The sequence below is a fragment of the Heterodontus francisci genome, chromosome 14, assembly GCF_036365525.1.
Source record: "Heterodontus francisci isolate sHetFra1 chromosome 14, sHetFra1.hap1, whole genome shotgun sequence".
NCBI classification, from domain to species: domain Eukaryota; kingdom Metazoa; phylum Chordata; class Chondrichthyes; order Heterodontiformes; family Heterodontidae; genus Heterodontus; species Heterodontus francisci.
Window position 1 is genome coordinate 46,227,080 of NC_090384.1, and position 14,030 is coordinate 46,241,109.

At 44.7% G+C, this 14,030-nt stretch overlaps 1 protein-coding gene across 3 annotated transcripts in view; it reads left to right on the forward strand.

The window, feature by feature from the left end:
- Nucleotides 1-14,030, forward strand: part of LOC137377293 (uncharacterized) — a 92,609-nt gene that overhangs the window by 36,094 nt on the left and 42,485 nt on the right. For all 3 annotated transcript variants that reach the window (XM_068046851.1, XM_068046854.1, XM_068046852.1), the window contains 2 exons: nucleotides 2,565-2,680; nucleotides 3,598-3,764. In XM_068046851.1, the coding sequence (XP_067902952.1) occupies nucleotides 2,565-2,680; nucleotides 3,598-3,764 (283 nt within the window). The remainder of the gene's footprint in view (nucleotides 1-2,564; nucleotides 2,681-3,597; nucleotides 3,765-14,030) is intronic.

Consider the following 14,030-nt stretch of genomic DNA (forward strand, 5'->3'; position numbering starts at 1 on the left):
TTCCCAATATCTCACAGTCAAGCAGGCTCCCACCTGCCAAGTATGAGGCATATTAATTTTGTCACATGGTCATTAAATTTCAAACTGTAGTAGAAATGAAGAAAGGATTTGCATTAAAAATTGCCAGATCTTGGCTGGAAAGACATTTGCATATTAACAGACAGTGTTTGGAAGGACAAAGCAGCCATCCCTGACACATTCAACCGACAATGGACTTTTGATCACCAGACGTTGAAGGTGGGGGAGCTCGCATTCCAGGTTGACTGATGGCTGAATACACAAACGGACATGGTCAAACCAACTAGTCACATGACTAACCTGTGGGCAACCTGAGTTTTTGAATTTGTACGAACAGTTTGGGCAGAAAGCAGAATGCTCCTGGACTGAGAAGACCTCTCCTGGCTGGCTCGCCATTGCCTCTCCTGTCTTCCTGCTCCCATCTCTTTCTCACAAGCCTCTGAATCCACTGAGGACACATGAATCCCAAGAGAGAAAAGTCTCCTACAGCGAACATGGTTTAAGAAGAATACGGGGCCCCAACAAAAAGCAAGATCTACTACAATCATGGACTCTACAGTGAGCTTGAAGAACGGTAACAAAAACTGTTCAGATATTGCCTCAGACGTTTCCGCTTTATTTTTGTTCTGCTCTTTTCTGTCTCTATTTGCATGTATGTATCACGTATGCATGCTAGTGTGGGCGCGTCGTGGATCCGTAGGCATTAACCGAATTAGAGTTTAAGTTTAATAAATTTCAACTTTAAACCGAAAAAAACTGTTTGTGCTGGTTTCTTTGCCTTATAATTGGAAAGCGGTGAATAAGGATTCACCAAGGGGGAACTAAAAACACGGTGTGTTTAAAATTAAACCCTGTTATAGTAAGACCAGGTGATGGCTGAAAGAGAACCCTTGACCTCTTTCTCACCGGGTCTTAACACTCACCATTTCAGAAATACTCTGCATTTCTGTTTTTCCGACCAAAGTGGTTAACTTCACATTTTTCCACATTATATTCCATCTGCCATGTTCTTGCCCACTCACTTAGCCTGTCTAAATCCCCTTGAAGCCTCTTTGCATCCTCCTCACAACTCACGTTCCCACCTAGATTTGTGTCATCAGCAAACTTGGAAATATTACTTTTGATCCCCATATCCAAGTCATTGATATAGATTGTGAATAGCTGGGGCCCAAGCATTGATCCTTGCAGTACCCCATTTGTCACAATCTGCCAACCTGAGAATGACCCGTTTATTCCTATTCTCTCTTTTCTGTCCGTTGACTAATTCTCAATCCATGCCAATATATTACTCTCAATCCCATGTGAAAATCTAAATACACCACATCCACTGGCTTCCCCCTTATTTATTACACTAGTTACATCCTTAAAAAAACTCCAAAAGGATTGTCGAGCATGATTTCCTTTTCATAAATCCATGTCGACTCTGCCCAATTGACCATCATTTTCTAAGTATCCTGTTATCACATCCTTTATAATAGATTCTAGCATTTTCCCTACTATAGATGTTAGTCTAACAGGTCTGTAGTTCTCCGTTTTCTCTCTCTCTCCTGAGATTGTGATTTGCGAATTGCGTCCACACTGGCTCCTGACAACGCGGTCCTTTGAAAATCCGGCCCCGCATCTCTGGACTGTGGGTTGAGCCCATGACCCTCTGATTCAGAGGCGATACAGCCTAGGCTGACACCTGAAGGCAATAAACCAACTAGGCCATAATTTCCTTGGCCTACAGTGAATTAGCTGATCTCACCTGAATTGGCAGTTTCGGTGCTATTATTATGCTCAACTCTTGAGGGGCCATGGTGGAGAAATGGCTAGGATTCCACTCCTGATCATCATCTAGTACTGGAAAGTGCACATATGGATATTGAGTGACAAGAGGATTGGTTTGTCAGTGATGCCCTCACAGACGTATAACTTGTGAACACCTTTGTTTACATTCACAGAGACCGCTTGCATTGTGCAGGCAACAGGAATGCAGGACTGCTAAATTTCTGGTCAGGAATGTTATTCCACTAATCCTACCTCTTGCAGTGATCTCAGGACAGAAGGAGTGGTGCAAGAATTTTCACTGATCAATAAAAAGCAGCAGAGACCAGCAGAACTGTGTCTTGCTTCAAATTATAGCCTCCCATTTAAAGTAGCGTGCCATCCCAGGTCCAGGAATTCTGGTATGGATATCTCTTGATCAAATAATACAGTAACCTGAAGTCAATGTTTAAACGACTTATTTCTGGCTTTCCAAGTCATGTCAACAAAACCAAAATTAAATGCTGAATTTTACTGTTTGAAATAGAATGCAGCCCTGTTTCCATCACAGTGGTCATATACAGTGGTTAGATCAGTAAATTTGTATTGTTCCTTACACTTGATTCCCTGAATCAAGTCAAAGTAACTTCACATCATTCATGCACTGACCCCAACACTAAAGCACTGATGTTAGAACAACTCGACATTTCTCTGCTCACCCTGACGTTAACGTTCTCATTCAACGGTTTCCTTCCTGCCTATTACCAGTTTTGTTCATGCTTGTTCACCTTTCTTTGCAGTTTGCATGGGAGGGTGAGGATGCTCTTTTAAAGAAGGACACGACTGATGGAGAAGCGCAGACTGAAGGACAGACAGAGGAGCAGGGGACCTGGACGGGTGACCCTGTCCACCACAGGTAAGAGAATCTGTACAGAAAGAGCAATTAACTTGTTAGCAACCATCGAACTGAAACATGCTAAACAAAGAGGAATTCCCATATAGTTGTACAGTGAGTGATTCTTCCCCTGCTGAATAAACATGAACTTCATAGAATTGCACAGCATTGTATCCCTTACCCTGCTGATTAAAGAGAAACTCTTTACGTGGGAAGTTACCATTATCAACAGGAACTCTGTAAAGTTTCACAGTGAGTAACCCTTACCCTGCTGAATAAACATGAGCTCCATCCAGTTATGTGAAATATTATCTAGTTCTGCTTCTAAGAATCCTCTCCAGAACTCTGCTGAAAGCTTCAAAAGTTGTTCTCCTAAAGTTGTCCACCTCTATAATGTTATTTTTGGCCTTACTCTTTGACACAATAACAAATCTAATTTCACAATAGTCAGTAGAGCTCAGATATTCACCTAGTTCCAGGTTACTAACCAGTTTTTAGTTTTTTTTAGTTTTAGTTTTAGAGATTGTTGACGCTAAGACTAATATATAAGGATGAATGTTGAGGCTCGCCTCCTGGTGCAGAACTTCATTCAACTGCAATTCTGATCAGATGTGAAAGTTTGTGCAACCTATTTGTGGTGCTCCTGATTTTCCAATGATTAATTTTAATGACCAGGCATTAGGGAGTGCCGTGAATTGGGTCTGCATCTGGTTTCTTTATCTGCATTCCCACTGTAGTGGAAGTGAGGTCTTAAAATTGACCTCAGAGTCTTCAAAGATTCACACTTCATTCCAAGGGGTTTCAATTTTAATGGGCACTTGCACCATTCTAAATAGTTTTATATGGTTCCGCTCATAATGGGCTTATAATTAACAGTAGAGAAGACCTTCATTTCCTTTAGCATAGCTTCTAAGGTGCAAATGTTTCTTTTCATTCAGATTTCTCTGTGTGACAGTGACTAAATTTTATGGCCCCTTTGAGCAAGGTCTGTCCTGCCTAGTTACCTATCAACAAGAGCGTCACCAGATACAGCTTATCCTGGACCCAGAGGCCAAGCAGAAAAAAAAAGCACAGAAACAGGTCAAAATAAGTGCAGGCAAACAAGGTAAGATGAAGAGTTAGTTATGATGTACGTCACTGTATATAAAGAAGTGCTTTCAGGGAAATAATTGAACAACCACTCAGCCATTTTAAAGTATCTTATCACTGGAGAAGGAGAATGTGGTTGCCATCATTGGAACTGGGTCTTAAAGATATAGACGCCAGAGTGGTTCCCAGATGACTCAGTGGGTAAATATATTATGTGTATGCTGAGCTATACAAACCGAGAACACACTTGCCAAGAATATATGTGCTTTTTAAGCTTAGAGTCAGCATTTCACCACTATCAGCCTGGTCAGTGTTTTATAGGAAACCTCAGTGTTTTTCCTTGGGGTTGGAAGTTATCAACATAAACCAGTCAAATCAATTGGAGGGCAGGACTGAAAGCTGTTAGAACCAGTCAATTATATGTTGATATTCTACCAAATGTATTGTAATCACTCCCAATTCAAAAGTTACTATTTTGTGTTCATGACGACCTACTTAACAAGTTCTTTCATCTGTACATGCAGTGCAATAAGCTGGCTGTACATAGCAAGTAGAAGTTGGAGGGAACATTGGCACTGAGAGGAGCACACCTGTTTTATGGGGCTCCTAATTTTCAGGCATTAAAATCAAAACCAGCAAATTGGGAGTAACAAGTATCAGGTATAATGAGCAAAGATCCTCCAATCTGTGCTCTCATTGAGTGAGATGCTGTACTTTGAGCAGAATCTTGGGAATTTTGAGAAGTGATGTTAGAAGCTTTGGGCTCTTTTTTTTTGCTATTACCTATCATGGTGGAAAAACTAGGAAAATCCCAGAAGTCTAACCCAATGGAGAGAATTTGAAACCTCTCTCCCCACAATGGGCAAGGTAGGATTGGGGTGGGGTTTGAATTGGCAAATGTGGGAAACTCGTCATCGCCGCAAACACACCAGCTTCCATTCTTAACTGTGGCGGGTTTGGGGTGTCTAACTCTGGGGAGGCGTGTTCATAATTATAATAAATAAATGAGACTGCTTCTGATACTTTGATAGTCATTTAAATTTAACACTGGCAGACTGGTTTTCCCAGGGTCTGGGAAACTCCGCAGCTATGAGAAAGCAGAGGCAGTCAGATCCAGGAGGTAAGTACGTTTTATAGCGCTGCTTATGTGCCTGTAGGAACAGAAGTGTTTCCCCTGGCCCCTCAAGAAAATCTGCTGCTGCATTCAGCTTACCCCCAAAACTGTGATCTCTTCTGGTTCCCCATCCCTCCAAATTGCCGTTCTGACCACCCCCTCTTCCCACAATAACCCCACGATCTCTCCCAGTACTCCCTTCCTGCAGATGGTGGTTGGATACCAACCCCGTGATCTCTCCTGGTACCCCCTCCCTCTTGATTGCTAGTCCAACTCCCCCCACCAACTTAATGATTCCTGGTCTTCACCCCTCTTCGTTAATGGTCTGACACTGACCCTTGCCCCACGACTCACTCATTCCCCCCCCCCCCCATCCCCCACACCTCCAAACCATAATTTCCTGGCTGTTGGGAACGATTCCAGTCTATAGCCTTCTACCGCTGGCTTTCCCGCCAAGCAGCTGGCCAGCCTGTCAAATCTGCTGGTTGTCTGGTGGAAAATGGAGTAAGAAACTGATCATGAGGTTCAGCCGTTAAGTTTGGGAGAAACTTTGTGTTCACTATTAACAAGTTTCCACACCTCACCCCTCCACACCCCCAGCAAACATATAACCCCGCACCGTACCTGCCTCCCTGTTAATATCGGGGCCAATATGTTTACTTAGCAGATAGACTTGACCAAGTTGTGAGTTCTTTTTTATTCATTCATTCATGGGATGTGGGCGTCACTGGCTAGGCCAGCATTTATTGCCCATCCCTAACTGCCCTTGAGAAGGTGGTGGTGAGCTGCCTTCTTGAAGCGCTGCAGTCCATGTGAGGTAGGTACATCCACAGTGCTGTTAGGAAGGGAGTTCCTGGATTTTGACCTAGCGACAGTGAAGGAATGGCGATGTAGTTCCAAGTCAGAATGGTGTGTGACTTGGAGGGGAATTTGCAGGTGGTGGTGTTCCCATGCATTTGCTGCCCTTGTTCTTCTAGTTGGTAGAGGTCGCGGGTTTGGAAGGTGCTGTCTAAGGAGCCTTCGTGCATTGCTGCAGTGCATCTAGTAAATGGTACACACTGCTGCCACTGTGCATCGGTGGTGGCGGGAGTGAACGTTTGTGGATGGGATGCCAATCAAGCGGGCTGCTTTGTCCTGGATGGTGTCGAGCTTCTTGAGTGTTGTTGGAGCTGCACCCATCCAGGCAAGTGGAGAGTATTCCATCACACTCCTGACTTGTGCCTTGTAGATGGTGGACAGGCTTTGTGGAGTCAGGAGGGGAGTTACTTGCTGCAGGATTCCTAGCTTTTGACCTGCTCTTGTAGCCACGGTATTTATACGGCTACTCCAGTTCAGTTTCTGGTCAATGGTAACCCCTAGGATGTTGATAATGGGGAATTCAGTGATTGTAATGCCATTGAATGTCAGGAGAAGATGGTTAGATTCTCTTTTGTTGGAGATGGTCATTGCCTGGCACTTGTGTGGCGCGAATGTTACCTGCCACTTATCAGCCCAAACCTGGATATTGTCCAGGTCTTGCTGCATTTCTACATGGACTGCTTTACTATCTGAGGAGTTGCGAATGTTGCTGAACATTGTGCAATCATCAGCCAACCTCCCCACTTCTGAACTTATGATTGAAGGAAGGCCATTGATGAAGCAGCTGAAGATAGTTGGGCCTCAGACACTATCCTGAGGAACTCCTGCAGTGATATCCTGGAGCTGAGATGATTGACCTCCAGTAACCACAACCATCTTCCTTTGCGCTAGGTATGACTCCAACCAGCGGAGAGGTTTCCCCCTGATTCCCATTGACTTCAGTTTTGCTAGGACCCCTTGATGCCATACTCGGTCAAATGCTGCCTTGATGGCAAGGGCAGTGACTCTCACCTCACCTCTTGAGTTCAGCGCTTTTGTCCATGTTTGAACCAAGGATGTAATGAGGTCAGGAGCTGAGTGGCCTTGGCAGAACCCAAACTGAGCGTCAGTGAGCAGGTTATTGCTAAGCAAGTGCCACTTGATAGCATTGTTGATGACACCTTCCATCACTTTACTGATGATTGAGAGTAGATTGATGGGTGGTAATTGGCCGATTTGGACTTGTCCTGTGTTTTGTGTACAGGACATACCTGGGCAATTTTCCACATTGCCGGGTAGATGCCAGTGTTGTAGCTATACTGGAACAGCTTGGCTAGGGGCACGGCAAGTTCTGGAGCACAGGTCTTCAGTACTATTGCCGGAATGTTGTCAGGGCCCATAGCCTTTGCAGTATCCAGTGCCTTCAGTCGTTTCTTGATGTCATGCGGAGTGAATTGAATTGGCTGAAGTCTGGCACCTGTGATGCTGGGGACTTCAGGAGGAGGCCGAGATGGATCATCAACTCGACACTTCTGTCTGAAGATTGTTGCAAATGCTTCAGCCTTATCTTTCGCACTGATGTGCTGGGTTCCCCCATCATTGAGAATGGGGATATTTGTGGAGCCACCTTCCCCAGTTAGTTGTTTAATTGTCCACCACCATTCACAGCTGGGTGTGGCAGGACTGCAGAGCTTAGATCTGATCCGTTGGTTATGGGATCACTTAGCTCTGTCTATCGCATGCTGCTTACACAGTTTCTCACGCACGTAGTCCTGTGTTGTAGCTTCATGAGGTTGACACCTCACTTTGAGGTATGCCTGGTGCTGCTCCTGGCATGCCCTCCTGCACTCTTCATTGCACCAGGATTGGCCCCCCAGCTTGATGGTAATGGTAGAGTGGGGGATATGCTGGGCCATGAGGTTACAGATTGTGGTTGAGTACAATGCTGCTGCTCCTGATGGCCCACAGCGCCTCATGGACGCCCAGTTTTGCATTGCTAGATCTGTTCGAAAACTATCCCATTTAGCACAGTAATAGTGCCCACAACACGATGGAGGGTATCCTCAATGTGAAAATGGGACTTTGTCTCCACAAGGATGTGCTGTGGTCACTCCTACCAATACTGTCGTGGACAGGTGCATCTGTGGCAGGCAGATTGGTGAGGACAAGGTCAAGTATGTTTTTCCCTCTTGTTGGCTCCCTTACCACCTGCCGCATGCCCAGTCTAGCAGCTATGTCCTTTAGGACTCAGCCAGCTCGGTCATTAGTGGTGCTACCGAGCCACTTTAATGGACATTAAAGTCCCCCACCCAGAGTACATTCTGCGCCCTTGCCACCCTCAGTGCTTCCTCCAAGTGGTGATCAACATGGAGGAGTACTGATTCATCAGCTGAGGGAGGGTGGTAAGTGGTAATCAGCAGGAAGTTTCCTTGCCTATGTTTGACCTGATGCCATGAGACTTCATGGGGTCTGGAGTCGATGTTGAGAACTCCCTGGGCAACTCCTGACTGTATACCACTGTGATTAAATAAAAGATTCAGTTGGGAGTATGTCTGTTGACCTGCCAGATATAGATTATATCCTACATAACTTGGATGTCATTGCTTTTCTCACTTATTACATTTTATTTTTATGTTCATATATTAATTTTTTGAAGATATCTCCTTAAGAACATAAGAAATAGGAGCAGGAGTAGGCCATTTGGCCTTTCGAGCCTGCTGCGCCATTCACTCGGGGGAGTGTAAATTATACTTTGTGGGTGGCTATGTATCACTGTTATGCATTAATCCGTGTAAAAGTGGAATAAAAAGTATCATCTTGAGTATGAAAAGGACAGTAGAGTAAGAACCAGAAACTTTACTGAATGTACAGTATTCATTAGTGATTTTTATTTTACTCATCAAAATAAGGAAGTTCAGTGCTTGGTAATGAAATAATTTTGTGGAATCAGGCCTCTTTACTCTGCTTTAACTCAGTAAGTACCTGAGCTAGAGATCCTTGATTGTAAATGAAAGAAGGAGTTATATGCTGTATTTAGCAGTATTATAACCTGACCTGCAAATGCATGATTGAGCCACGTGAAAAGATATTTACTCTGCATGCAATCCATGCTTTATCTGAGCTGGGATTCCTGAACAGAGAAACAATAAAATCTTTCATTGTCAGCATTGACATTCTTTTGTAGATGCATATAATCATAGAAGAGTACAGCACAGAAGGAGGCCTGTTGACCCATGGAGCCTGCGCTGGCTCTTTTGAACAGCCAGTTAGTCATGCTCTCTTGTTCTTTCCCTATTTCTTCGCAATTTTTCCTCCTTCAAGCATTTTGTCGACTACTATTGAATCTGTCTCCACCACCCTATCAGGCAGTACAATCCAAATCCTAACCACTTGTTGCATCAAAGTTTTTCCTCATGTTGCCTCTGATTCTTTTGATAAAAACCTTAAATCTGCACCCTCTGGTTATCGACCCTTCAAGCATTGGAAACAGTATCTCCTTATTTTAAACCATTCATGATTTTAAACACCTCTATTAAATCTTCTCAGCCTTCTCTGCTCTAAGACCAACAACCCCAGCTTCTCCAGTCTATCTACTTACCTGTAATTCCTCAATCCTGGAAGCATTCTAGTAAATCTCTTTGCATCCTTCTGAAAGTGTGATGCCCAGAATTGAACACAACACTCCAGCTGGTGCTGAACCAATGTTTTATGTAAGATTAGTATAACTTCCTAGCTTTTGTATTCTATGCTTCTATTTTATAAAGCCTAGGATCCCATATGCTTTATTAACTGCTTTGTTAACTTGTCCTGCCACTTTCAAAGATTTGTGCACAAGCACCCAGGTCTGTCTCTTCTTGCACTGCCCTTAAAGTTGTATCATTTAGCATGTATTGTCACTCCTCATTCTTCCTACCAAAATGCATCACATCACAATTTTCTGTGTTGAATTTCTTCTGCCATATATCTGCTCATTCCACCAGCCTGTCTATGTCCTCTTGAAATCTATTACTAACTTTCTCAATGTTTACTACACTTCCAAGTTTCATGTCATCTGTAGATTTCAAAAGATACTGTTGCCCTGTAGCCCCAAGTCCAAGTCACTAATGTATATCAAAACAACAGTGGTCCTAGTACTGAACTTTGAGGAACTCCAATATCAATCTCCCATTAGTCCGTAAAACAGCCATTCACCACAACTCTCTGATTTCTATGCATTAGCCAATTTTGTATCCATGCTGCTACTGCTCCTTTTTATCCTAATATGCCTAATATATAGTACTTCATTAAATGCCTTTTGAAAGTCCATATGCGCAACAACAACTGCACTGCCTTCATCCACCCTCTCTGCTACCTCAGCAAAACACCTTATCAATTAATCAAACATAATTTTCTCTTAAGTCCATGCTGGTTCTCCTTTATTAGTCCCTCCTTGTCCAAGTGACTGTTAATTTTCTCTCGGATTATTGTTTCTAAAAGCTTTCCCACCATCAGTGTTAAACGGACTGGTCTGTAATCGCCTGTGTGTGCCCAAGCACGTTGATTTAGCAGCATACCGATGTTACACAGCCCAAACAGCTGATGTGACACCAGGATTCCAAATTTGGGCAATGCAGGTCCAGACCTGTGCGCACACATGTTGCAAGAGGTATAGGAGTGGCAGTGGCTGTTTATCTGTGTCTGCAGAACGACAGGGAGTTGGAGCAGAGGCTGCAAAGAGGGCAAGTTCCCTGCCATCCCCTCTGCCAAGTTGGAGCTGGACTACTTCATGCTCCTTGACAGCAAAAGGAGGCCGGGTCTGGCAGGCCAGCCAATGCACCCAGCATCTGAGTGTGCATGCCCATTCAGCGCTCTCTTATTTGCTGTCCCATCGAGGTCCTTATCTGAGTTCTCTGCAGCAGAACTCAACTGTGACCTCACCCTCCAGTGAGCTGGCAAACAAACTATCCTTTACCCCTGTCTGGTTGCAGCCCACTTGTGCCCAGTAGCTCACCATTTCAACTCTGTAGTAGCCTCCAATTTAAGTGCAGTGCTAGTATCTGAGCTGGTTGCTGTGAGTGTCAGATCAAGTGACAGGGCCCCTTCATCACTGCTCTGCTGTTGCTGTCTTTCCGCCTCCTGTGGCTGCACAGGTGACAGTTCTTGGGTATCTGAAACAGGAACTTAGAAGGGAAAGGTTGGTGTGAGGGGAGAGATTTGAGGTGGGAAGCAGGAGGTCCATGGTCACACTCTCATGCGAGATAGCAGGATGAGAGTGTGCTGGGAGTTGAGAAGGGGAATAAGGCAGGAACATGCCATCATCCTTGATTTCTCAGTGAGGTCAATTGCTAAGAACCGCGTCACAGCAGGTACCGTGAGGCAGAGAACCATCTCCACTGTAAGGGTCAGGAGAGGTACCCCCCAGGCTCTGCTCTGCTCCCTTCTATTGTGTGCCACCTTGTCCTGCAAAAGAGAGAGCAGAATGTCAGTGGCTGTATCACACCATGGGTGATTTGTCTGCCATAACTGAATAGCTGAGGTTATGTAAAGGCAGTGGGAGGTGAGTGTGAGGCTGGCAGCTTTGGTGGGGGGAGGCTGAGGGTAAGGTGGAGTATTTGGCTGTTAGGCGTGTGTCCTGAGTGCCAGGGAGTGCTGATGGGTGAGTGATGGGTGTGTGGTGCTTTGAGCAGCATGAGAGGCTGGTGGAGCGATGGGTAGGAAATATCAGGTGAAGATGTATTCACTGACGTTCAGCACCCGCGTGAGTTCATTGGACATCTTCTGGCACTTCTTGCTGCAATGCCCTTGGGTCCAGACTCACCTGCTCCCATTGCCTTCTAAAATTGGTCCTTGAGCGTCCCCAGGCCTTCTCCGGGACCATGGCATCTCTCCTTCTGCTCACCTGCACCACTAATGCCTCGAGTGCCACAACTGTCACTGTGGATCTTTTTGTCTACCCTGGTGTTCAGTTTCCAAGAATTTACATTGCAGCTTCCATTTAAGAGGCAGGTTGCCTGTCCCATGTGATTGGCAAACAATGCTACCGGGGCCTCCTACCGTGTGCAAAGCTTGCTGGCAGCATTAAGAAGCAGAGATCAACATTGGAAGTGTACCAACTAGCTCCAGAATGATTCAGATGGGTTTTGCTTGTTGCCCAACTTGATCTGGACACGTCACGAATTACAATCCTCATGCTGAAAATCAGGGCAAACAAATTTCTATCCCTTTTATTCTCTATTGTTCCTTATCCTCCTCCATAACTAATCTAAACCTTATGAAACTATGATCACTACTCCAGTGGTGCTGCCTGACTGATATTCTCCACTTGACCTCCTTCATTCCCTCGGCCTAGATTCACCAATGCCTTCTTCTTGATAGGGTAGAAAACAGATTGACCAAGAAAATTCTCCTGAACAGTCTTCAGAAACTCTTCCCCTTCTCCTCACTTAATAAAGTTACTGTCCCATTCAATATTGGGGTAGTTGAAGTCTCCCAATAACACTATAGTTCTTACACCTCGCAGTAATTTCTTTGGAAATCTGCTCCTCTATCTCCTTCCCATTATTTGATGGCCTATAAAATACACCAAGTTGTGTAATAGCTCCTTTATTGTTTCTTATCTCCAAACAAATAAATTCTTTCTTTGGCCGCTTAAGGACATTCTTAGTATCGAGCACCACCATCTACAAAGCACAAGTCAGGAGTGTGATGGAATATTCTCCACTTGCCTGGATGGGTGCAGCTCCAAAACACTCAAGAAGCTCGACACCATCGAGGACAAAGCAACCTGCTTGATTGTCACCCCATGCACAAACATTCACTCCCTCCACACCAACACACAGTGGCAGCAGTGTGTACCATCTACAAGATGCACTGCAGCAACTCATCAAGGCTCCTTTGACAGCACCTTCCAAACCTGCAACCTCTACCATCAAGAAGGACAAGGGCAGCAGATGCATGGGAACACCACTACCTGCAAGTTCCCTCCAAGCCACACACCATCCTGAGTTTGAACTATATCGCCGTTCTATCACTGTAGCTGGGTCAAAATCCTGGAACTCCCTTTCTAACAGCACTGTTGGTGTACCTACAAAGGACTGCAGCGGTTCAAGAAGGCAGCTCGCCACCACCTTCTCGAGGGCAATAGGGATGGGCAATTAATCTGGCATAGCCAAAAAAGACAGAGGCGCAAGGGGAGAGCCAACTGTGCAACAGCCCCGACAAACAAATTTCTCTGCAGCACCTGTGGAAGAGCCTGTCACTCTAGAATTGGCCTTTATAGCCACTCCAGGCGCTGCTTCACAAACCACTGACCACCTCCAGGCGCGTATCCATTGTCTGTCGAGATAAGGAGTCCAAAGAAAAAAAAAAGCCAGCGATGCCACATCCCCCGAACAAATTTTTAAAAAAAATTTCCTTAATCAAAACTGCTACCCCTCTTCCTGTTTTTCTCTTCCTTATCTTTCCTGAATACTTTGTATCCAGGAATATTAAGCATCCAATCCTCTTTTCTAAGCCATGTCTCAATTAGCACCACCACATCATTTTCCTATGTGGCTTCTTGCACCTGCAATAATTAATCAGACATGCACTCCAGACCTAGCTTGGATATCTTTGTATATTCTGTGGTCCCACCTAATTCTGTATTATGTCTAACTCTGTCTCCTCTAGTCCTCTGTGCACCTTGTTTCTGCTCTTTAATACTGCATCTTGGTGCCAATCCCTCCTGATGAATTAGTTTAAACCCTCCCCCACAGCAAGGATATTGATTCCAGTTCTATTCAGATGCAAGTCGTCCATCTTGAAGAAGTCCCTTCTGCCACAGTACTGGTCCCAATGTCCCAGGAGTCTGAAGCCCTCTCTCCTGCACCATCCTACACATTAACTTACCATATCCTCCTATTTTTTTAGGAAGGATGTGAAGGCGTTAAAGAGGATGTAGAAAAAATTTACGAAAATGGTTCAAAGTATGAGAGACTTCAGTTACCTGGATAGCTTGGAGAAGCTGGCCTCCTTGGAGAAGAGACGGTTGAGAGGAGATTTGATAGAGGTGTTTAAAATCATGAGTGATCGAGACAGAGTAGATGGAGAGAAACTGTTCATATTGATGGAAAAGTCGACCTGAGCTATGAGCAAATTGGCATAGGGTAAATAAGACTAGAGAGTTGAATGTGTGGCTCAAAGATTGGTGTGGAGGAAATGGCTTTTGATTCGTGGGGCACCAGCACCAGTACTGGGGAAAGAGGGAGCTATACAATTGGGACAGCCTCCACCTGAACCATGCTGGGAACAGTGTCCTGGTGAATCGTATAACTAGGGCTATAGAGAGCGATTTAAACTAAACTTGGGGGGGAG